The sequence below is a fragment of the Fundulus heteroclitus genome, unplaced genomic scaffold, assembly GCF_011125445.2.
Source record: "Fundulus heteroclitus isolate FHET01 unplaced genomic scaffold, MU-UCD_Fhet_4.1 scaffold_54, whole genome shotgun sequence".
NCBI lineage: Eukaryota > Metazoa > Chordata > Actinopteri > Cyprinodontiformes > Fundulidae > Fundulus > Fundulus heteroclitus.
Genome location: NW_023396967.1, coordinates 85376 through 108371, shown reverse-complemented (window position 1 = coordinate 108371; position 22996 = coordinate 85376). Strand labels below are relative to the sequence as shown.

At 39.0% G+C, this 22996-nt stretch overlaps 1 protein-coding gene and 1 long non-coding RNA gene across 3 annotated transcripts; both read right to left on the bottom strand.

Moving 5' to 3' along the window:
• Positions 1-123: 123 nt before the first annotated feature.
• Positions 124-3043, bottom strand: LOC118561044. 2 transcript variants are annotated; one of them, XR_004929741.1, is made up of 5 exons: positions 2543-3043; positions 2224-2358; positions 1956-2012; positions 800-937; positions 124-640 (listed from the first exon to the last, which is right to left on the bottom strand). It is a non-coding gene; the product is annotated as an uncharacterized LOC118561044 (long non-coding RNA). The 2 variants fall into 2 exon arrangements; XR_004929740.1 differs by having other exon boundaries at positions 2574-3037.
• A 1716-nt stretch (positions 3044-4759) lies between these two features.
• prpf6 (PRP6 pre-mRNA processing factor 6 homolog (S. cerevisiae)) lies at positions 4760-19015 on the bottom strand. The gene is made up of 21 exons (XM_012862329.3): positions 18782-19015; positions 17410-17572; positions 17151-17269; positions 16979-17057; positions 15443-15619; positions 14935-15063; positions 14731-14825; positions 14471-14627; positions 14065-14227; positions 12564-12682; positions 12043-12261; positions 10798-10920; positions 8879-9000; positions 8609-8747; positions 8368-8487; positions 7460-7636; positions 7211-7344; positions 6867-6958; positions 5975-6089; positions 5710-5836; positions 4760-5313 (listed from the first exon to the last, which is right to left on the bottom strand). The coding sequence occupies exons 1-21, from the start codon at positions 18964-18966 to the stop codon at positions 5161-5163; spliced, it is 2907 nt and encodes a 968-aa protein (XP_012717783.2). The 5' UTR covers positions 18967-19015; the 3' UTR covers positions 4760-5160.
• Positions 19016-22996: the final 3981 nt, after the last annotated feature.

Here is a 22996-nt window from a genome sequence, read left to right as displayed (position 1 = left end):
ACGCAGCACAGATGAGAAAAATTATCTGCTTGAAACATCCCCACAACGTTATGCAAAAACTCTTTCCCACAGACTTCAATAGCATGTCAAATTTGACACCACAATCAAAAAGGACTTCTATTGGCAAGTATTTAGCATTTTTATTATGTGGTATAAAGTTGTGGTTACAGTGAAATGTGGCTTACATGATACATAAATGTTGTTACATCCGGAGAGACCTTGGCAATGTGCTTGTTCTTAAAGTATTTGAATGCACTTTGGATATTTTTAGCTTATCTGTGGTTATGATGAAACTCTAACATAATGAGGAGCAGGGCTGCACACACAAGTCAAGAAGATTTAATACACAAAACACTGAGAACTTAACAGCAAGAGTAAACATTCATGGTATTGCATTAGAAAAAGAGCTGTGCATAAAAAAAATAGGTTATCGGGTTTTGTAGCGGTGCAGTGAACATTCTTGCAAGTTAACTGGTATCTTCATGAAAGGGCAGCACCGTTTATCCTAATTAGAGAGAACATGGGCACTCTGAAGTTTCTCCCAACAAGTGATCAGCATCTTTATAAGTCTGATAAACCTCAATCTCTTCCTCTTTTTGCCTTGTATTTTTCTGACAGCTGAACATGAGGTTTTCTTTGCCTGAAAACAATCAACAGAAATTACAGAAAATTAATTTGCGTTATCTGTAACTCATCAACCGATGCCTGAGGTTTTAAAGAGTAACTTCAAAACTGGTGATTTTTTTTTTGTTTTGTTGTTGATTTTTTATTTATTTATTTATTTATTTTATTTTTTTACCATGTAATTAGTATTGCAGTTTTGAATGATAAGCTGCTCCATGCTCTCAACTGGCCTTTCCAGGTCAAGCTGCTTGCCACCCCTCTGGCACAATATCTGCTTCGTCATACCATAGATGGACACCAAGATGCGACCTTCCTGTCGTGGCATCACAGCCCAAAGATAAAAGAACAGGGGACAGTATTTGATTTAGTCTATCATGTCTGACAGGTTGGAGTCACACTACATGACATATACGTTTAATGATGTTGAAAATATTGAAAAACATTGAAAATACTTTCTAAGAATTAGAATTGTGTGACAAACTGGGGCAGATTGTTTACCCTGTCCATGGTGCTGAAAGCACCTGCGAAGCACCACTTTGTAAACAACAAATGAACTCGTTGAATCATTCAGCATTTTGTTAAAAGAGTAAAGCTAAGTGTGTAATAGATTAACATCAAACCTAATGACCTGAATTACTCCATTGATAAAAAAAAAAACTTCCTACACAACACATGTAGACGCAATAATAAACATCCTAATCAACATTATGAACTACACTGCTGAGGAGGAAACACTTTGTCTTTTACTATACAAGGAATACCTCAAAATGGAAAGATATGTACTCATAAAACAGTGAACGAGGGCAATTGTCCACATAATGTTAACAGTTCATTTTCAGTTAACACATAAAAAGATGGTTACTTACTAATATGTAAAGTTTGTTAGATGAAATAAACTGAGCAAAACAAGCATCTGGACATATGTTCTGTCTTAACTGGAAATTAAATGTTAGCATAAAGTGGACAGCTGCCATGGTTCATACATTATATGCCTATTTACATATAATGTTAAACAATAACAAGCGACTAAACAATAAAAATATCTAAATTAACAGGGAAAGAAAAAAAATATTTACAAATCTCAATAAATAAAATTGTACTCTGAAAAACAATTGTAATAAATATACATTTAGGTAAATATTGAATGCTCAGATAATGCTTTTGAAGAACTCAACTAAATGCTAAGTTAAAAATATGTTTTATTTTACTTTTTTTAATTATCTGTTCTACAATAAAGAAAATACATCAAAAACGTTATCAGCTATCCCCAGGTCGACGTTGTTTGTGCTCTCTGAAATGTCAACGTGCTTGCTTGGTGCGTTGCCACTTACTTTTCCTGAGGGACAAGAGTCTCTCCCTTTGAATGTAGTGGCTGATCCAGTCAAATTCTGCAGGATAAATCAAATTTTTTATGTAATTACTGTATATTTGATTCGCCATGAAGGAGATAAAAAAAGCATCCCCAAGCTTTAATTATATATTAAACACTGGAGGGCAGTCTATTATCAAGCATGAACTCATGTTGTAAAAAGATAGCTGAACGTCAACGTTGATAAAGTCATTAAAAACAAGCAAACCCTATGTGCAATTTGATCATACCAGATTTTGCAGCTCGACGAAGATGACCTCTTTGTAGGAGTCCAGTATTTCTTTATAGTTACATCTACGTTTACCACAACAGTTGGCCAAAACGAGAACCAACAGGACATTACGGAGCAAAGATCCGGTCAGACACTACGAAAGAAATAGATTGGTGTAAAAAAACAAACAGCATAAAATAGGATTTTGTTGAGCTGGACAGTGGGAATGAAAGATAGTCACTGCATGGCATGTTCCTATCAAGGTGACTAGAGACAGTCCCGCGCAAAACCTCACCATGAATGGCGCAACATTCACAGATCTCGCCTTAGCAACTCACCCGCTGCGTAAATGCGCACCACTGCGCTTACCATTTATCATGATCTTCTGCGGGATCCTCAGACGAGCAAACCCATCTCTGTCGGGAACTAGGATTCGGCAGAACTCATTGTAACCGAACCTGCTTTTTTTCCCCTTCCCTTCTTCCTCTTCTTCGGTATTTTTGCTCTTCCTACAGTGCAGAGGTTAATGCTGTCGCCGTGAGCGGTCCAGCGTGGTGCGCCGTTGTTTCCAACATCACCAAAGCTCCTATTTCCTTCCCCGTCATGGATGGTTGGCGATGGGCTTAGGGTTTCACCAAACTCCTGTCCGATCAAGTCGAGGAAAACTTTTGCAATAAATCACTCGGCTTAATCCTTTCGGTTTCGTTGAAAAGACGTGACCCCAAAACAAGGGCTGTTTTGGAAGCTCTATCTAAAGCATAAAGGACGCGTTTAGGGGGTTGTTTCAAACTGGATGCAGCGCTTAAACTCTGAAAATGTTTTCTCTCTTTTTTGAAAAATCTTAGGTGACTTGGGAGTGTAATGAATAAAGCAACAAACACACAATGAACCCGACTTTCGGCCAAACCAAAATGGCCAAGTTTCAACAAAGAACAAGTATGGGAACTTTTTGGGTGGGTTAGAACTGGACTCAAAGGTCTGGGAAAACTTCTAACTAAATAAAGCCATTATTCTCTCAAACAAAGTTTGACATTTAAATCCCACCAAAGGACTTACTGATGGTGGTGAAAGTGTGGTTGGGGGGTGGGGTGTTGGAGGTCGACGGACTTTGCTATATTGCAGTTTTATTTAATTCGAAATTTTCACTGGAAAAGGTACATTTCCTCCTACAAGACCCCCACCTCCAAAAAGAAAACTAATTTCTAAAGTTGTTAATCATCCACGCACATAAGATTGCCAGAAAAATACAGAAAACATATAGAACAGTGCATTTTTCATTTTAATATTTTAAATTAAATGGCTAATCATGTTTATCACTAACATTTTAAAAGGGAGAGAGATAATATTGGGACACTAAGCTTAAAAAAGATAGACATTGCAGTCAATTTAAATCCACGTTTCTATACCCATTTAAGCCATTTACTAGATGGCAGTTTGCGTGCCTTTAATGAGAAACACAAATATCTATGGTGACGTAGAAATTTCCGTTCAGCTGTCAAAGCTGCCTGAGGCTGTTTATGACTTGAATCACCTGCTTGAAGATCAAGCAGGTGAAAGGTGAGCACGTCGTCAAAACAAACAATGGCACACAGATCCTAACGGGCTTTTTATCTTTACCTGAACTCCCAAGAGGTTTTGTTTAGTTTTTATTTTATTTTTGATTTTGGGTTCGCTCACTCACCAGTCAATAATCTGTGTATTATTTCTTTATGTTTATGTATTTGGCAGAAATATAAGGAGCAACTGCAGTAGTAAGAGTCCCCCAAAGCATCTTGGCCTTTACCCCAAAGGTGACCCATTTTTTTCCCTTGACGCATTATAGTTAAAAGTTGAAAACAGGTTAGCATACTGCTAACCTTAGCAATCTCACCAATCCCCCCCTCCTGAGACACACCAGTCCATTTTCAGACCAAAGACATCCAATAAGCAGGTTTTATGGTGGTTTATTTGGAGTTAATTCCTCTGTTTCCTCACCAAAGCTTTCCTAAAGTCAAAACAGTATATTTAAAATTCCAAACTATACTTGCAGACTCTTAAACGTTAATGGAACTTTATAAGGTTAGATCTTTAATCAGCTAAACGTATTCTTATTCTATACTCATTCTGAATTCCTTCTAAACTCCCTTTAAATTCCACGATTTTTTTATTTTTTATTTTCTCACCTAATTACTTACTAATAGGAGCGTGATTACTAATAGGTTATTGATTCGATAAGTGACAAAGTCCAATAAAAATCATAACATTTTAATTTGAAGTGTGACTGAAAATATATTTGTGTGATATAAACATGTCATTACTTTTCATAAAGTATGCACTTAATCCATCTAATCCACAAGAATTAAGTAAAAATTATTCCTTCAGCATACATTTTCTAAATAGATTTGACACTGATTCGAAAAATATATTTTATTAATGAGCCTGATTAGATTTTTGATGACCAATTGTTTATGAATCTTCCTTATTTCCGACACATAAATTATCTGTGGCTGTCTGGTGATTGCACAGCTCTCTAGGAAGACCACCAGATAATTGCAAAAGCAAAGAGGACGCTTTTAGGCTGTTAAAATAACTGCAGCAGGGTTTACTATGCACACGAGACAAATAAACATGACAAAAGCCTAAAAAAAAAAAAAAAAAAAATAACAGCATTAAATGTCTGAGAAAAGACAATGTGGGGGTGAGAGTCTATCAATGACAAAAACCCGATAGCTTTTATAGAATACCTCACAGTTGCACTGAGACGAGTAACAAGCTTGTCATTTTCAGACCAACAATAAATCATTATTTTATGTCATTACATCCAAAAAACAACAGATTCATGTTTGTAAAATGATAAAGTCTAAAAAAAGATGAATTTTGTGTGAGCTGGGCATGTCCAGATGGAGAACAATCATGTCCATAGCTGTTTCTGGCTTGACCGGTGACTGCCAGCGTCCTCCAGGGACCCTCCTCAGTTTCAGAATGTGTTCTTGATCTTGGTGGCTACCAGCGCTAAAATCTCCCCCGTCTTCTTCTGCCAGTTCAGGACGTGTTTGGACTCGGCGCACCACAGCTCTCCGTGGCGGGGCTCTGCATTCTCACATCGTTTGCGCACCTCTTCCTGTTGCTCCTGACGAATGCAGACGTTAAAGTTGAACTCTTACAGTGCAACGCAGGAACAAGTCATTACGTTTACTGGAGACGTAAATTCTAAACTTAAGACTTATCAGATTTGCATCATCGCATACATATCTGGATGAGATTGTGTTGCAATGGCTCAGGAAATGTGCAAAATAAACAACACCATCATTTTGTATATAAATTTTGCAAAATTACAACCAACTAACCCTGAAGTAGAAAAGAAAAACGTGTATAAAAAAAAAGATAACGTCAATGAATTGTAAAAATACAATTTATTGCACAGTGTGAACTATTTGAAAATTGTCTATGTTGTAGAGTGAGTTAGAGATGTATGGTGCTGAACAGAGAGATTTAGCTTGCATAAGTCAAAGGGGAAGACTGGTACCTCTGTGCCGTGTTGCAGCTCAAACTTGTAGAAGAGAGCCCAGGCATCTCCCAGGTCAGGCTCGATCTTTACCGTCCTGAGGAACCACTCTCTGGCTTTGGTGATTTTACGCTCACTCCAGAACAGCCTGACGTTTGCACAAGTTTACATTAAAAAAAAACAACATAAAAATTCGGAGATTATAAAAATACATTTTACGGCAGATATCAAAGATGCATTATTTCTGAGACTAAAGGACAAAGCAGCAAAGAGGTTGCAGTCTTACTTTGCCACGGCGAGCAACACGTGAGGATCATGTTCACATTTCTTCAAAGCGTCCACACTCTTGGTCTTCCTCTGGGGTCTGGCTTCCAAGAACACTGCCTCAGCCCAAAGGATCCCTTTGACCAGAGAAAATGGTGAGAGGGGGAAAAAGTGTGACATTTTATACCTTAATAGAAAATAAACTAAAAGAAACTGGATTTTGTTCAATCAATTCTGCTGTCAATGCATAAATAGCAATGGCAGAATTAAAGGGTCCTCCCCAAAACATAATTATCAGGCTTACAACTTTTTTTATTTATTATCATTTCTATTCCAGTGGGGGTTAAAAATGTGTCTTCAGTCCTAGTTTTAATAGTTTTGCCCTTGCTTAAAAGGTCCAATGTTATGAGAGACCAAAGGAGATAAAAACTCTAAATTAGAGGATATTGTTTAATATTGCTTCAGAACAAGAATCTGCTGAAGACACCAGCTAGTTTAGGAAATTTCTATTACCTTTGTTCAGTAAGGCTCAATTACCAAAATATATATATTTTTTTTATGAATTCTAAGAAAAAAACGTTTATTAAAAGACATTAGAACTGGACAATATGAAACAAAAATAATATCTCGATAGGTTTTTCTTTTCATAATGTAATTGTAAAAAGGCATCTCTGAATCAAAGCTTAATCCCAAATGTCTCACATGCACATTTTTTAACAAACAGCAATAAATAAACATGAGAAACAGCTGAAAAATAACCAACTGGAATATACAAAAGTAGAATTCTAGCGCAACGTAGAGCATCTCAATATAAACAATACAGTCTCATCTCTTTAAAAAAAATCTCCATATATTGAATCTCGACATATTGCCCAGCCCTGAAAGACAAGGTTGTTATGTTTTTTTATTTTTACCTGAATTTGGGCACTCCTGCAGCGCTTTGGCCATCAGTGTGTTGGCTATGTTCTTCAGCCCGGCCCTGTACTCCAGTCTGACAGACTCCAGCCTGGTAAACACAAATACTTGAATTATTTTAGGGATTCCTGGGGAGACACACTTCTTATCTGGCAACATATGGCTTTCAGCATTACAGTAATATAAAATATATATATATTTTTTTAAAAACGTGTGCCTTAAGGAGAAAACCCATTTTTTTTTTTACTTGATGTAAAAGATGTAAAACAAATTGTAAAAGATGCCAAAGGTTATCTTTCCAAGGTTGACCTCAGACAAAACAGTTTCACTTGTGTTTTCTCACCACAGCTCAGGGGACTGTGGGTTCTTCAGCCGCGCTTTCTCCAGGATCGCTCTGGCCCGGGTCAGCTGGCCCACTCGTTCTTCAAGACGAGACAGCAGCAACCACAGAGGAACAGAGTGGGGACACTTTTTCAACTGCAAAAAAAAAAAAAAAAGATAAAATAAACAAAAGCTTATTCTAGTTCCAAGGACACACTCATCTTCAGTGAAAGATACAAAGAGACGGAAACAACCGTTTGCTGCGTCTTACCCCCTGGTTATAAGCCTCTCTGGCCTTGTCCATGTTTTCACACTGCTCCTCTATCTGGCCTCGCATCATCCACAGCTTGGGGAAGTCCTCGTAATGTTTCAGAGCTTCAGTGCACAGCTCCTGTGCAGCTTCTATGTTTCCCAACACCCACTCCAGTTTCACAGATTTCATGAATACCTGGGAACGTTAGAGAGAAAAGTTCATTTTCCGCCAGAAAACAAGTATGCATTCCAAAAGGAACGCCCTCCAATTTCCACCGAACTTATAACACGCTTGACACAGACACAGAAATACTAGAAAATAGCAAAACCACATTGTAAAATAATCTGGCATCCCTGCAGAAAGCTTGACTGAGTCATTAACCCATAAAGATGTCTGATCTGACGTCTGAAGGAGAACGAACCAACATTAAAAAGTCAGGGATCAAAAGGGAATATAGCCAGGTCAAAGCGCTAAGATGATAGCTACCGGGTTCAGCTAAGAGCGTCTGTCAACACGAGTGTTCCTGACTGTTTGTAGGTAAAGATAATCTGCAAGCCTGAGCCTGAAGAGCGCAGAATGGCCGGAGGAGCCACATGAAAGACGAATCTCTAATAACCGTTTAAAGACGCAAATTGAAGACGCATTTGTTCAGAAAGGCTTTTGATGTCCCTCACTCAGCAGAGTCTTTAACTGAATTGTGTGTTTTTTTTCTATCATGCGTTTTTGGCTCCTTATTGGGATGCTTTAAAGTGCTTTATAAATCAAAAATGTCCTCTAGTGATAGTCACACAGAGGGTCATCCAGGATCAGCTAGGTTTAAAAATGCACTTTTATGCATCTCTTTTAAATCAAAATTTGAATCATATAAAATAGAAATGCTCCCAATATCCCCCCCTCCCCTTTTTCACACACAAACTCTCACCCACCCTGGCTGTCGGTGCGCTGCTGCGAGCCTTGGCCAGCAGTCGACGGGCTCTTTCGTACTCATTGTTCTCCGACTCCAGTTTGACGGCAGCGAGCCAGATCTCTTCACTGTTGGGGTTAGCCTAGAGTAGACCGAAAGGAGTCAGGCAGAGTGCATGCTGGGTGATTGGCTGAGCGTAGCCACGGAAACGCTACAGCTCGGTAGCGCGTGACAAGGTGACCTTTGCATGTCGTCGTCTTCACCTGAAAAGCGAGAGCGAGGATACTTCTAGCGGCTGGAACGTCGTTGGCCAGCCACTTGGACTTGGCGCCCATCAGCCACAGGACCTCCGCTTTGGGACAGTGAGCTACGGCTCTCTGCAGAAGGGCTTCCAAAGACTCTCTGAGCGGGATGAATGTGAGGCACGGAGGCCGTTGATGTGACACGAGACGACAAAAGAAGAGAACATGAGGTTAATCATCAAAAGGGAATCAGACGCTGGCTCAGCAAAAAAAAAAAACAAAGCGGTTCACCTGGTGCCGTGGTTCTTCTCAAAGTAGGCCGCTCGAAGCCAAACGCTTTTCTTACTGGGAAACACCTGCAGGGCGTGGGCATAAATGGCCCTGGCGCATTCTAGAGCCCCGTGGGCCACGCACTGAAGCACAAAGAGGAAACCAGTTCAACCTCCCACTGCAAACTCATACAGACATCTACTGTACTGGTCAGGCGTCATGAATGCACTCATTATCGACGGGATGGGGGCTTTAAAAATGCATTTGAAACGCTTTTCCAGGATGGGCTCATGATAAAACAAATAACTTACACGAGTTGATGCCCACATTTGAATCTAGTGGAGATTTCCTCCAATGCAGACAGGTTCAGAATTACACAAAGGCTCAGATAAGTAGTCCGCATTAATGTTTGTTGTTGATACAGAAAATGCAACAGCTTTCCTAGCCATCAGCAAGGTTCTGGGATGATTCTGGCAGGATATTTGACCATTCTTCTTATCATAAACGGTAAAGCACATTTAAAAGTGGCTGATTGTCTGGTGAGGACTGACTGGCGTTTTAGCATAATTCCAGAAGCTCAATATTAGCTTCCTTCATCAGCAAGGTTCTGGGATGATTCTGGCAGGATATTTGACCATTCTTCTTATCATAAACGGTAAAGCACATTTAAAAGTGGCTGATTGTCTGGTGAGGACTGACTGGCGTTTTAGCATAATTCCAGAAGCTCAATATTAGCTTCCTTTATCCATTTCAAAACACTTTTCACACCTAACAACCCTAAATGCCAAGCATGGTGGTGGTTGCGTCATGATGAGGTTTTATTTTTTTGCTGCCAGTGGTACTGGTGTGCTGCAAAAGGAGGAGGACTCCATCCAAGTTGTTCAACTTCACTACAGATAAACAAGATGTTTGAAAAATAAAATAAATAAAAAAGATGCCATTAAGCTTCTGGACCTGCACTGACCTCAACCCTGCTGCAAATGTAGGGATATGCTTAAAAGCAAATAACTTCAATTTAAATACCATATTTTCAGACCATAAGGCGCACCGGATAATAAAGTGCATTAAATATTCTTCCCAAGAGTGATATATCACTTCGCCCCATCTTGTACACAGCTCTGTAGTTAGTCTACACTGCCGTTTCTAACATAAGACCAAAATAAATGTAACTTTTATATTGAATTAACTTACTAGGTTTATTGTTTCTAGCGCATACTCGCAGGTTGCCTTACAATGAATGCACTCTAGTTTAGACATTACAGTCAGGCAGTTTTGTAGACAGCTCAGGGGTCTGATCAGGTAGTGACACAGTGTGCCGTAATGCTCCGAATATCCATTGAGTGGAGCGGCTTCATTGCTATCCAAAGTCATTGTTACACATTTTGACAAATTTTTGACTGCTTTGTACCACATAAAATCAGTCAGTAAGCACAACTTTAATCATATATAAAGGAACACCATCAGTTTTTGAGAATATTTAAGGATTTTAAGTGCGCCTTACAGTCTGAAAATTACGGTAAGCTCTACCAATTCTGAAAAGCCGAAGCAAGATTATACCAGGACCTCACAGATGGCTGCAAAATGCATGTGGTTTCTCTAAAAAAAAAAAAAAATCCTACAGCGCATTTAACCAAATACTGGTTGGAGTGCGTGTACATATCTGGACCTGTAAGTATAATTTTCAACCTGTGTGGTTCAGAGAAATCAAAGAATAATTTGAAACATATACGGCAAACTGATTCAAATAATTCTATGAAGACATTTGTTAAATAATCACTCTCCCAAAAAAAAAAAAACAGTTATAATGCATTATCAAAGTCCAAGTCATGTTCATAATTATGAGCTTGGGTAAACCTCTGATCATCATTCTAAGTTGTAAGAGGATAATACTATGAGCAGTGTAAAGGAGGAAAGCAACAAATAATTTTTCCAAAACCTACACTATCTGCGTCCTCCATCCACGTATGTTTGCGGTCCTCCTCTTCGATGCCAATCCCTATGACAGCTCTTATTACCGCTTGGCAGGTGGCCACGCTGCCTGCTTTGTCACACTCTTCTGCATCCTGCGGGACAAGTAGAAACATTTAGAGGGAGAAATAACTCTGCGTGAAGAGAGAGAATAATAAAAAAATGAAGGCATGAACTCTTGGCACCCATCTTAATCTAGAGATAAGACTGGAATGATGAGGAAATCTAGTCGGGAGCATTTCCACACCTGGCGTTAGAGGAAAATGTCTTCTACAACAGATATCATGGGATGAACCCTGGTTACTGATTAATATCCATATAGATGACTCAGGGTTAATTTATTTTTATATATATATATATATATATATATATATATATAGCTAGTTTCTTTAGGGAATAAACTCTTCATCGGTCTGGTTACAAAATAACTGTACACTAAACATAAATTGCAGTGTTGCAATGAAAGATTTTGTTGCTCGCTAAAGTCTCATAACTGTGTTGGACTTTGCTTTCTAACCCTCCTACCAGTGTTGAAATGATGGCTTATGTTGCATCTTTAACTTGTTATGCTTAAGGAATCTGCACAGTTTGTCTCAGGAATATTTTGGCAGGTATAGAAGACATGTACCAACTCTGTAGGTCTGAGCTTCCACTGTGTCGCAGACTTTGCTTTCATCTGCTAGAAGATACTTTAATACACCCCGACAGTGATTTTCAACCAAGCAGCGCTTGGATGATCCTATTCTTCCACCTCGGGGTGCTGGCAGCATGTTTAGTTGCTTTCCTATGAAGTAACCGAGGAACACTTAGCCAATATCCTGGCACACTGTCAAATCTGAATGAAACCAAGCATGGCACAGTTCCCCTTCCGAGGTTTAAAGGTGCAGTCACAATTATTTTCCACCTTATTCTCAAGCGGTACTCTGGGGTTTAGTAGGAAAATAAACAACTTAAGGATCAACAAGGAATTTTAACAACTTAATGCATTTAGAATAGAAAGAAAACATATTGAGGTCTATTTCAAGCTAACTTGTGTCACCAGTCTTAAATATTACTATAGCTTCAATACATTCAAAGTTTGTGAATGTTGGGCATCTCAAAAGCTTTTTTTAATGTTAAATGTAAGCAACATTTAATCAGCAATTCAATTTTTTTTTATGAAAAAAAGAAAGATTGACAAATAAAGCGTGGCAGTGAGCTGCGTTTGACCGTCTGACCTGAATCCACTGCTCCCTGTTGATTTCCACCCCATTGGCCCGCAGAGAAGTGATGGCTCTGTCGATGATCTTGTCCACCATCTGAGTGTTGCCGTTGGCCTCCTCCAACTTGGCAGCAGTGATCCAGATGTGCCGATCGGTGGGGATATTCTCTCGAGCTTTGTTCAACACGCGGCGGGCGTTCTCGTACGTTTCCAGACGGGCCAGAGCCAGCCACAGCTAATGGCAACAAATATGTTAAAATCTGTGAAAAGGTGCTGTATAAAATCTAGTACAAATCGAAAGTTTCCCCTTTAACACGTTCCTACAGCTCAGTATAAGTAGCACTATAGGCTAAAGCAGCTCTGAAGAGTGTTTTTGCTGTAAAGCTCGCTTATGGTGCATTCACTGGTCTAAAAAAAAGATCAGATTTTTTGAATTTTTAAGCTGGTTGGTCACTGGTCAGGGCCGATCAAGCAGAAAAAAGCCGTAGATTCCCCTAAAGAGAAAATCATAAGATGTAAAGATGTTTGAAGCGTTACCTCCACACTGGTAGGGCAACACTCGACAGCTCTGCTGAGCATGATCCTAGCGTCTTCTGGCTCCTCGAGCTCAACAGCTGCCTTCCACAGTCGCACCGACTTTGATACATTTTCTAAAGCTGAGGGAGACAAGGTGCGGTGGCAACATGTGAAACATTCTGACACAGTAGGCACAAATGCAACGGCTTCATCAATCTATTAGAGACACGGATCCCCAGTCAGTCAGACAGTTTCTCAGAGGAAAGCCACTAATAAGCTCCAAAACTTGACCAAACATCAAGCCGGGTAGAAATGCAGACCTGCGAGGTGAAAACGAAACGCTCAAGATTAACAGAACCGGGTTGGCCAGTTCAGCGCCGCAATAAACAGTTTTATAGAAAACACTTAGTTGGTTATTGGGGCTTTTAAAGTCTCCGCTTGTCACTTGTGAACATTCAGCAAATTATGGCGTCAAAGGAACACGTATTCCTTACTTCCCGTAAGGCTTTTCCTACGCATGTATTCACATGTGCTGCTGTCAGCTGTAAGACAACAATAACTTTTACTTTTCTTAGTTTTAAATGTCCACCATCCACAGTCAGACACAGAGCTCATTATTCGGGATGCAACTCGACCCAAACGTGGAAAACCCTGAATAAAAACAGCGTTCAATCTACCAGGGCCGAGTTATTAAGCATTTAATTCTGCACGTATGCATGCCAGAAAATTTAGACAAGATGTGAGAACCTTTAAATCACATCTGTTTTAAGATGCCGTTCTGTATTGCGTGCAAGTTGAACTAGTTTGTAATAAAAAAAAAAATGAATCTCTTTTTCTTTTTTTTTTTAAATCAACAGACATCAGGCTGCTCTTTAACACACAAAACTGACACTGATTAGCTGTCAAATTACCAAATCGGGAAATCGCTCCGTGTGTGGAAGCGGTTCAAGTTGCGCATTTGTAGTCGAGTTGGGTGGGAAGCAGAAAAAGAAGTATTGTGTACGTAATGAAGCAAAGTAGAGCAGAGGCATTCAAACATGTAGAGGCGGAGAAAGTTCCTCCTCAGAGACAACTTCGATCCATCTCTGTCAGTGGAGTATGCTGCTGGGAAACACTGATGCGTGTGTGCCTGTGTGTGTACGTGTGCGTGTGTACATGTGTGTGTGTGTGTTGGGGCATTGACACCATGGTTGAACACAGGGCCCGGCCTTGAAGACGAGCCAGCAACGCAGCTGCCAAATGTTACTCTGATAGCGTTGGGTGGGCTCTTTTATGAGACAATCAACAGATTGAGACTGGCCTTGAATTTTAGCCCCACAGAAATTAGTGTCTTCCTTTTGGCAGCAGCCTCCAACTAATTCACACATCCAGTGCTGGGAAGGCACACGAACCTCATAACCTCATAATAGCAACGCGCATTTCCAAAACAACTGCTTTCATCCCAGGACGATGTAAGCAGAAAATCGAAAAAAAAACTATTTTCCTTCAGGATAAAAAAAACCCCAACAAAACTTAACCTTACCCTTCCTGAGGACTCGTTTCTTAGCTCTGATGTCCGTCTCCAGCTCCGCTGCTCTGATGTAGATGCGGACGGACTGCGGCAGGTGGCGGACCGCCTGAGCCACCACGGCTTTGGCTGTGTCACCAGGCTGGAGCCTCGCAGCCTCCAGCCACACATCCTCACTCTGGTTGACAGTCAGATCAGAAATGCTCGTCTCAGCAGAAAGGTACGGACAGTTCCACGAAATGCTTTTTTTTTTTTTTCGTACAGCAAAAATATCACGTCTTAGCTTGTCTCGACTAGTCGGCGAAAACTGAAATTATGTAACCAGTGAAATATTATTTATTTTAGTGATGCTATACCACGTGGGTGACCCTTTAATGCCTAAACTGATGGGTTTTTTTTCCAATCTGTCCATTATCTTTACCTTTGGACACATCTCCGTGCCTTTCATGATCAGGTTCCTGGCCACCTGCAGCTTGCCTGTCACCTCTTCCAGCCTAGCAGAAGCAATCCAGGCAGGTGGATGGTGGGGGTTGGTCTCCCTCACTGACTTCAGCAGCAGACGAGCCTTTTTAATGTCACTGGATAAACAGTCAAAACACGGATCGTCAAACAAGAAAACGCAAACAAAAGTGTTTTTTTTTTTTTTTCCTAACAAATTTCCACCTGATCCTCTTTTATTACCTGATGTCTCCTCCATAGGTGGGAATCATGGAGTTGAGGTCTGTCAGGTAACCCTTGGGATCGACAACGGTCTGTCCACTGACTGAATCAGAAACCTGGAGGGTGAACAGGGGGAGAAAACAAAAATGTTAATCTAAAAAAAAAAAAATCAGAAGGGCACGGGCAAGAATGACTGGCTTCTTTCAAAATGCATTAAAAGTTCACCTGACTGAGCCTCATATCCATGAGGGTGTTTCTGGCCTGGCCAATTTTCCTCATATCCAGCTCTCCCGTGCCTGGAGTCATCAGACCTGGTGTCATGCCTCCTGGATACGGCGTGTTCAGGCCTCCCAGCTAGTGAAGACGGGGAGCAATAATAATTAAGGGAAGGATGAAGATTTTCTTTCAGCATAACAAAACAATTTATGAAACAGCCTTGAATGTTAAAGGATAGTCCTGCAGCACGGAAAGAAACATTTTTATTGAACAAATGTTTTTGTTTGCATTTCTTCATTGTAAAGTATGCGTTGTGCAGATGTAGGAACCAGCTAAACGAGTGTGCCTTTTTATGTTTGATTAAAAATGACGACTACTCATCACAATCTGCAAACTGCACTGGCTGAAGTTTTTACTGACATATCCTGACTCCTGCTGGATATTGTTGTAACTACAACATATAACGTCCTGTGACATGCTTTTATTTGAACGTTTGTGTATTTGCATAAACACTGACCCCCTGCAACGGATCCACAGAGGTGTGATTCTCCCCGCTCTGCAGATGCTTAGAGAAGAAGCTGTCGGGGACCGGGGTCAGCTTCTCATGCCGGGGATTCCTCTGACGCTTGTTGCGTGCATCTCCAACTTCAGGGATGCTCAGCCACTCCTCCTCTGACACCTCGGCCAGCTTCCTCTGTGCATAAACAGGGAAAATTAATAAAAAGAAAATTTTTGTCAGACAGCCTAATTATATATTCCCAATTATGAGGGAAGAAATCCAAAGTAAGACAGAACTTTCATATGTGGAATAACTCGAACAGGAGGCAAATTAAATTTGTATTTATAAATCCCCACTGTAAAGATCCAGGTTTGTAGGTTAAACTTGCGCTGGGTTGCCTTCAGAACCAACTGAGTAGCTGTTTAATTGACAAAAATGAAAGATCAGACCTGCTTCATTTAAATTTTTTTTGAAGATTATAATTTAGTTTCTTCTCCTAAACTCTGACGCTTCTTATTAGTGTCGGAAAAATTCACCAGTCTATGTACCAAATACATCCATCAAGCTATAATAGAGCTTTTTTAAAATTCAAACAGGTAATTTTTTTTCTTTGAACAAGCATGTAGTCAAATACCATAGACTACATGCTATGGACTATATATATATATATATATATATATATATATATATATATATATATATATATATATATATATATATATATATATATATATATATATATATATATATATATATAAACAGACGTATATAAATCAACAGACGCGTGGTGCGATAGAAAAGAGTGTCAATAAAAAGTTCATAAGTTCCTTCCCTTTCCATTCTAGCCTATCACGTAGGTTAACACTACAGACATTACATCCTCCCAACCAATCACAAACTTAGACCCAGGAAAGCTCTGTTGACAAGCCCCGCCCCTTCAAAGAGCACATGTTCTTTCTTTCTTTTTAAACTTGCAGTTTTGGCAAAAAAGTGGTTGAATCAAGGGTTGAGTTTGAATTCAGTGTTTGTGTTCATCTAAAAATAAGCCAATAAGCATAAATAAGCTTAAAATGGCCAGGGCTGCACTTAAAATATCCGTTTATAATTTTTTGATAATTATTGCTATCGATTAATAAGCTTTCTATTTTATCAATATACTTTTTTCTATATTGCCCAGCTCTACTTTGACATGAATAATAATGTCAGGTGTGTCAATTTAAGAGTGAACAGACACTGCAATCAGTCATTGCAAGTTTGTAATTTTATTTTTTAAAACAAATCATTATTTTCTCAAAGCTTTTGCTTGGGTGTGCATTTTATTGTTTTACAAACAACTGATAATAATAAAAATAACTGAGACTTTGCACAGGCATTATTTTGCAAAGCAATTGCAAAATTAAGGCAAAATAAGTGCATATTTTTTTTGTATCGTCTGCCATCCTGCACATTGCACAATTACACTGATTACAAACTACAAAGTGGTGGATATTGTAAAGTAACAAAAAGAAACAAAATTATGTCAAAAGTTTAGAAACTTTTCAAGAAATTTCCCACCTTCAGATCTGAGAACTGCTGCTGGATTTTAGGTCGCTCCATACGGTATTTCTCAATTTCTTCCTTTTCTCTTAGTTCTCTGAAAACAAAAGGGACATAAAATAATCAGAGTCAGGTACACAGAGAACATTTTGTCTGAAGGTGAGCATTTTGTCCCAGCTTCATTACTAACCTTCTTTCTTTGCGTCTTTCATCCATCCTCTTGTCCAGAGCTGCATATATAGCATCTGCTTCTTCGTCGTCTTTTTCATAGGGGCCGCTGGAGAACAAGCTACCTGCATAGCCATTAAACTTTAGGAATAAATGAAACACAAACTCATTAAAACAACAGTTTGCCATGGAAGAGCAAATACTTCGAAGTCAGCTTACATTTTTGAAATGATTTAAAAACAAACTGTATCATAAAGACTAAATAATTTAGTCGTAGAAACCTCATCATAGTTGGTGTCGTTCAGGTCTTCATCATCATCATCCTGATTCTTTTTCATCTGGTCCCCCACCGTCCTTTTCCCCGGGGGTGCATGTCTGTCATCCACTGGATCGTTGGCATCACGAGCAGGACCGATATCCGACCGCGTGGTGAAACCAGTCGCACTGGAGCACAGATATCAATCAAAACCTTTCTGACATTCGGATCTGAGAAATTAAGGCGTTTAGTGCAACAAAATATTAAATGAAATGTGTGTTTGGAACATTTTTTTGGCAATTAAAGATGCATGCAACATGTTGGCGGCTCTGTGTGGGATCTGAAGACCCCAGTTTAACCAAAACCTTGCTTTTATGAGCCTTTGAAGCATGTTTGAAGGGTCCTTAAAGTACAGTACACCACTTTCACTCAGTGAGGAATTTCACAGATGTTTTAGTTAAAAAAAAAAAAAAAAAAAACAAGAACATAAGCAGAATGTTGTTTTTTTATGTTTCAATAAATAATATCCTCAGTCTCTACTTCTAATGATAAAAATAATATGTTTTTTATCTGAATAAAGGGGATATTAAAGTCAATTAACTGAAATGTGTTCTTACTTAAAAAAACAAAGCATTAATCAAAGATTGTTTGTCAGCAGTTTATAGTAATATATAAAAAACAATTCTGTTTTTATTGGTCACAGCTTTTCATTTAAAATGAGGGACATAAACCTCCTGATATTTTAGGTTTTAAATCCTCTAACTGATCAAATCTTTAACCAACACATATGATCTCTGCTGTTTGAAAGTTATTTAATGCTTTTTCAGTGGAAATACATTGTTTGATCAAACAAGCTTAATGAAGATCTTTGCTAGCAAACCTAACATAAGTGGAAAAATATGTCTGCCCTTTTTCTTAAAAACAAAACTATCCTTGAACATTTACTCATGTTAAAGTTGTTTGTCAAATTATTTACACATTTTACTTGTAATGACTTTTTACCAATTAGTTTTGAGGATGGTATCAGTTTTGAATTATACTTTGGGTTGAATTGGACTGCAAATAATTCGAATTAAGAAAGAACTGAATTATATACAAGACTGAATTAAAACTAGGCTCCTTTATCTCATAAAACGAGAGGACTTCATGTGAATTGGCGCATTTTAAACGAACTGCTATAAACTAATTCGTTAGCACTAAATGTTTCAAGTTTAAATTTATAAAAAATAACTTTTTAACCTCATTTATCGGACCCCGAGACGTAAACATACAATGGCTAATTTTAGCAAATTCTAAGATATAATTAAGACCGCATCTGTTATGATAAACATGCAGGTTGACATATATATCCAAACAAGCACTTGAGCTAGCTTAGCTTCGTAGCCTCGTTAGCTCACCCTCTGCCCAGACCGGGAACGTAGCCCAGCGGAGCGGGCATCCCCAAAAACGGCTTCTTCTTTTTCCCCATGAGCGGAGATGCAAGCGGCACAATAGGCGGTCCTCCGCCGGCCCCCGCGGCCGCATTGCCCCCCGACGCTGTTTTGGAGACAATTTTAGAACCTTGCTTCGCAGTGCTAGCCATCGCTGCGCCCTGGACGTAGTAGCTTCACTGGCGGATGAACAACAGCTTAACATCCGCTCCGCAGAAACGGCGAGTCTGCCTTTCTAGAAGGGTCTGTCTGGGTTGAAAGAGCGCCCCCTGCAGGCCTGGCTGATTGTGTCTCAGTTTAAGCCTACGTTATCTCTTCCTTAAAATTAATTTCGTTGACACACCGTGTTATTTTTTTTTCTCAAACTAAGTTTTGTGGTTTGATGACCGATTGCTTTTAGTCGGGGGAAAAACTACACGATATTCACACTTCTAGTTAGCTCCTTAGCCTCAACTTTTGTTTAGAAATAGCCACCAGAGGGCGCCATATCCCTAAACCAAGGATGCCAAAAAGGTTTACTTTAATTATTGTGTTTATATCAAACGCATTGAACCAACTTTTGGGATTACTTTATTTACAAAAATAAAAAAAATAAAAATAAAAAATAAACCTAGTCTTCTGGAAAGGAACCCAGGTGCTGCATATATCCTTTATGTTATTCCTGTAAGGACCAGTGTGACAGGCATACATATGTTAGCTGTTACTGTTTATTAACTCAACCTTATAACGAGTACTTGTACCACAATTTTACAAAGAAGGGTCAAAAGAGCTGCACACGTTTAGGCAAAAAACACATTTTCTGGGCCAAATGTTTCGCCAATTTATTACACCCTTAAATTGCATGTGTGACTGTGCTACTAAATGTCCTTTGCAACTGTCAAGCTTTGGATTTGAATGTTAGCAAGCCTGAGTCATTCTGGAGTAAATAGGTCAGCACTTGTTTGTTAAAGAATGCACTGACAATAGCTCAATATGTTGAGAATAATCTTAAATATAGTATTTAGAATTCTGTATTATATATACTGCTCAAAAAATAAAGGGAACACTTGGAGTTACATTGTGTTGTTCAAGTGTTCCCTTTATTTTTTTGAGCAGTATATATAGCATCAGTAAATTGTATGTATACCACCCAGACTGGTACAAAACAGAAAAGGTTGGGAAATAAATCACTGGCTCTGATACTGCTACACCAAGAGAGGATGGCAGAAGAGCTCACACTCTCCACATCAGACTTATAGAAGATGTGCAGCATCTGGTGGAAAACGCTGAAGGACCTGAGCTTACTCAAGAAGTACAACTTTCTCGCTCCCTTCACAGTCCAGTCTGTTGTCCAGGTGAAAACCTAGATTTCCTCCCACACCTCCACTTCTTTGCCCATAAAGGCAATAGTGTTTGACCTATTTCTGTTTTTCCTGAAATCTACAATCATTTAATTTGTTTTATTCACATTCAAGAGGAAATTATTGTTTCTGCACAATCCCACAAAGTGGTCCACCAACTCCCTGTACTCAGCTTTTTGTCCATCTCTGGTGCGCCCAACCACTGCAGAGTCATCTGTGTATTTCTGCAGACGACAGCCGTCTGTCTTGTACTGGAAGTCTGAGTTGTTCATAGTGAAAAGGAATGATGAGAGTACAGACCCCTGTGGTGCCCCTGTGGTATTGAAATAGGTTTTCCAGCAAGCGTTATATTAGAAACAACTGTGATTTTATTTTTTGAGAAACATCTTTGAAAGACAAAAAAATTCAGGGATCCCAGCTAAAGCAGTTTATCACTGCCGTTCACAAGTTGAAATTTAAGAGGAAAGTGACATTTTGCACAGCAGGGGTCTTGAAATGCTATTTTCCGCACCTTACTTAATTTAAGATGCACTGTGAAATAAATTAAACACAGCCCTGAATCCTGATGAATAACAAATTGAAACTTAGGTGGGACTCCATGGATGATGCACTCTGTCTAAATAAAAGGTGGACCATTTGTCTTGTCTTTTAATAGTAAAAAGACAGAGAGCCAGCACCTACAGTGGCGTATGGGTGTATTAGAGCACATCAAATGGATCCCTAGCACAAATATAAAAGATTATTAAAGTGAAACAGCATACAAAGCTCTTTGGATAGAATATGCAGACCCCAACTTTTATTTATTTTTTCTGAGGGAAGGTCTTGTTTGATCTAACTGGACAATATCAAATTACAGACTGCACACATAAATGTATTTCTCACATAAGCCTGATAAAATAAAAGGATTGCAAATGGATAAGAAAGACCTGACCACAGCTTTTATAGATATATTGATTGAATGACACCTAAAGTGAGCACAAACAATAAGCTGTCACGCTCAACAAAAGGCTTTCTGAACCGTAGCTGACTGTTTTCATCGACATAAATATTTTTTGAAACAAGAGGATTGCATTCTAAAAAACCCTTTTGATAGAATCACTGGGCATGCAACCCAAATGATGGCAAATTTGGCATTTGTTCGGAAAAATCCCAATTGGAATGCATATCCTGCCTTGATCTTAAACCGTTTACTCTATATGTGTTTGTACCCCCGACACAGTATTCCTGACACAGAGGGGTCTTTTTCTTTTTTTTTTTTTGGAGGGGGGAGGGTGGGTCAGCCTAAAGAGAGGGTGTAAGGAGAGCTTGAGTTGAAATGCTGCTCCTCTTCATCAGAAGGGGTCGGCTAAGGTGGAAACTGAACCAAATGAGATTTCAGCTTCTATTCTGCATCCCTTTCGGATGTTTTCTGGAAATTTCCAACGGAGAGAATGACTTAGGACGGAGACAGGGCTCAGTGGAAGGACTATTTTATCCGTTTTTGGCTTTGGAACCATCCGGAGTGATCTTAACAGTATCAATGAGATGTTCTGGTTTCCCATAGCTTCCATCACTGAATTTAGGCTCAAAGCCAGTATCCTGCTAATTTCTGCTTCCTTGTATTCATCTTAAATTGCTTTGATTTATACAATATGATCATATATGGCTTTTTAATCTTATAAGTTTGAGTGTATTTATAGGTAGCAGAAGCATTCAGATGGATGGAAAGTCATCCATCCATACATTCCCAGTATATTAACTATGTTCCTATAAAATATGTGTTAATGGGTTGCATAAACATTTCAACCAACATAATGAACTAAATTTATCCAGATTATTCATACTGTGGTAAAACATGAGACATGAGATTGCACAAAGTAATTACAATCTAACATGACATTTCTGGGTCCCATCCCGTGACATGAAGTGTCCCCATACATCAATTAGTTTTTGTCACATTCCTGGCCTCAGCTCCGGCCCGCGCGTTTTTCTTAATTTGCCTTTCAAGAGCCGACTGTATTTTACCCGGGGGAGGAGAAGTTATGATTCCAGCAAATTGTCACATGAATCAGATGATATATAGTTCACACCGCCACAGACGGATTTGAACGTGAAGGTTACGTCAACTCGGGATTTCACCTTACTGCTGTTCTATATTTCCTTGAAGTAAAATGATGATCTGGTTTTAAAGTAAACATGTATTGATGACAAAGAAAACTCTACAGTCTCTGCAGTTTGAAAACTGAGGAAAGGAAATTAATATTAGTCAATTACATAAGTGTATTTTTTTTTATCACTAAGCTAAACTTAGCCTAGCAATTTCTGTTGCAGGGTATTGCAACACTACTACTACTACTACTATTACTAATACTACTACTGATAATAATAATAATAATAATAATAATAATAATAATAATAATAATAATAATAATAATAATAATAATAATAATAATAATAATAATATAATTATACATTTGCTAAATAACAATCATTCTCCTCTCTACTTTGCTCCACTGTCATGGTCAGGTGGCTGCTAGTAGGTGTTTTTCACAAGCTGCATGGTGTTTTGGTAACAAAAGTGTGTTTCTATGAGCAGCAGGAGCCCACCAGCTTCCAGCACACCAACTCTCTCTCTCACACACACACACACACACACCCGTCTGTTTTTTGGGCAGCTTGAACTGAGTGTGTGGCAGCAGAAGAAAGCGGATATCTGCCGTGGATGTGAAGGCTGACTGAATTATGGTAGTCTTTGCCAGATATCATACTATCATCGTTTCCGCCAATGCTACCATAAAACATTTGGCAGTGACTCTGGAAAATGCAGCAGTGAACTGAAAATTGCCTGTAGTTAATAAACCTT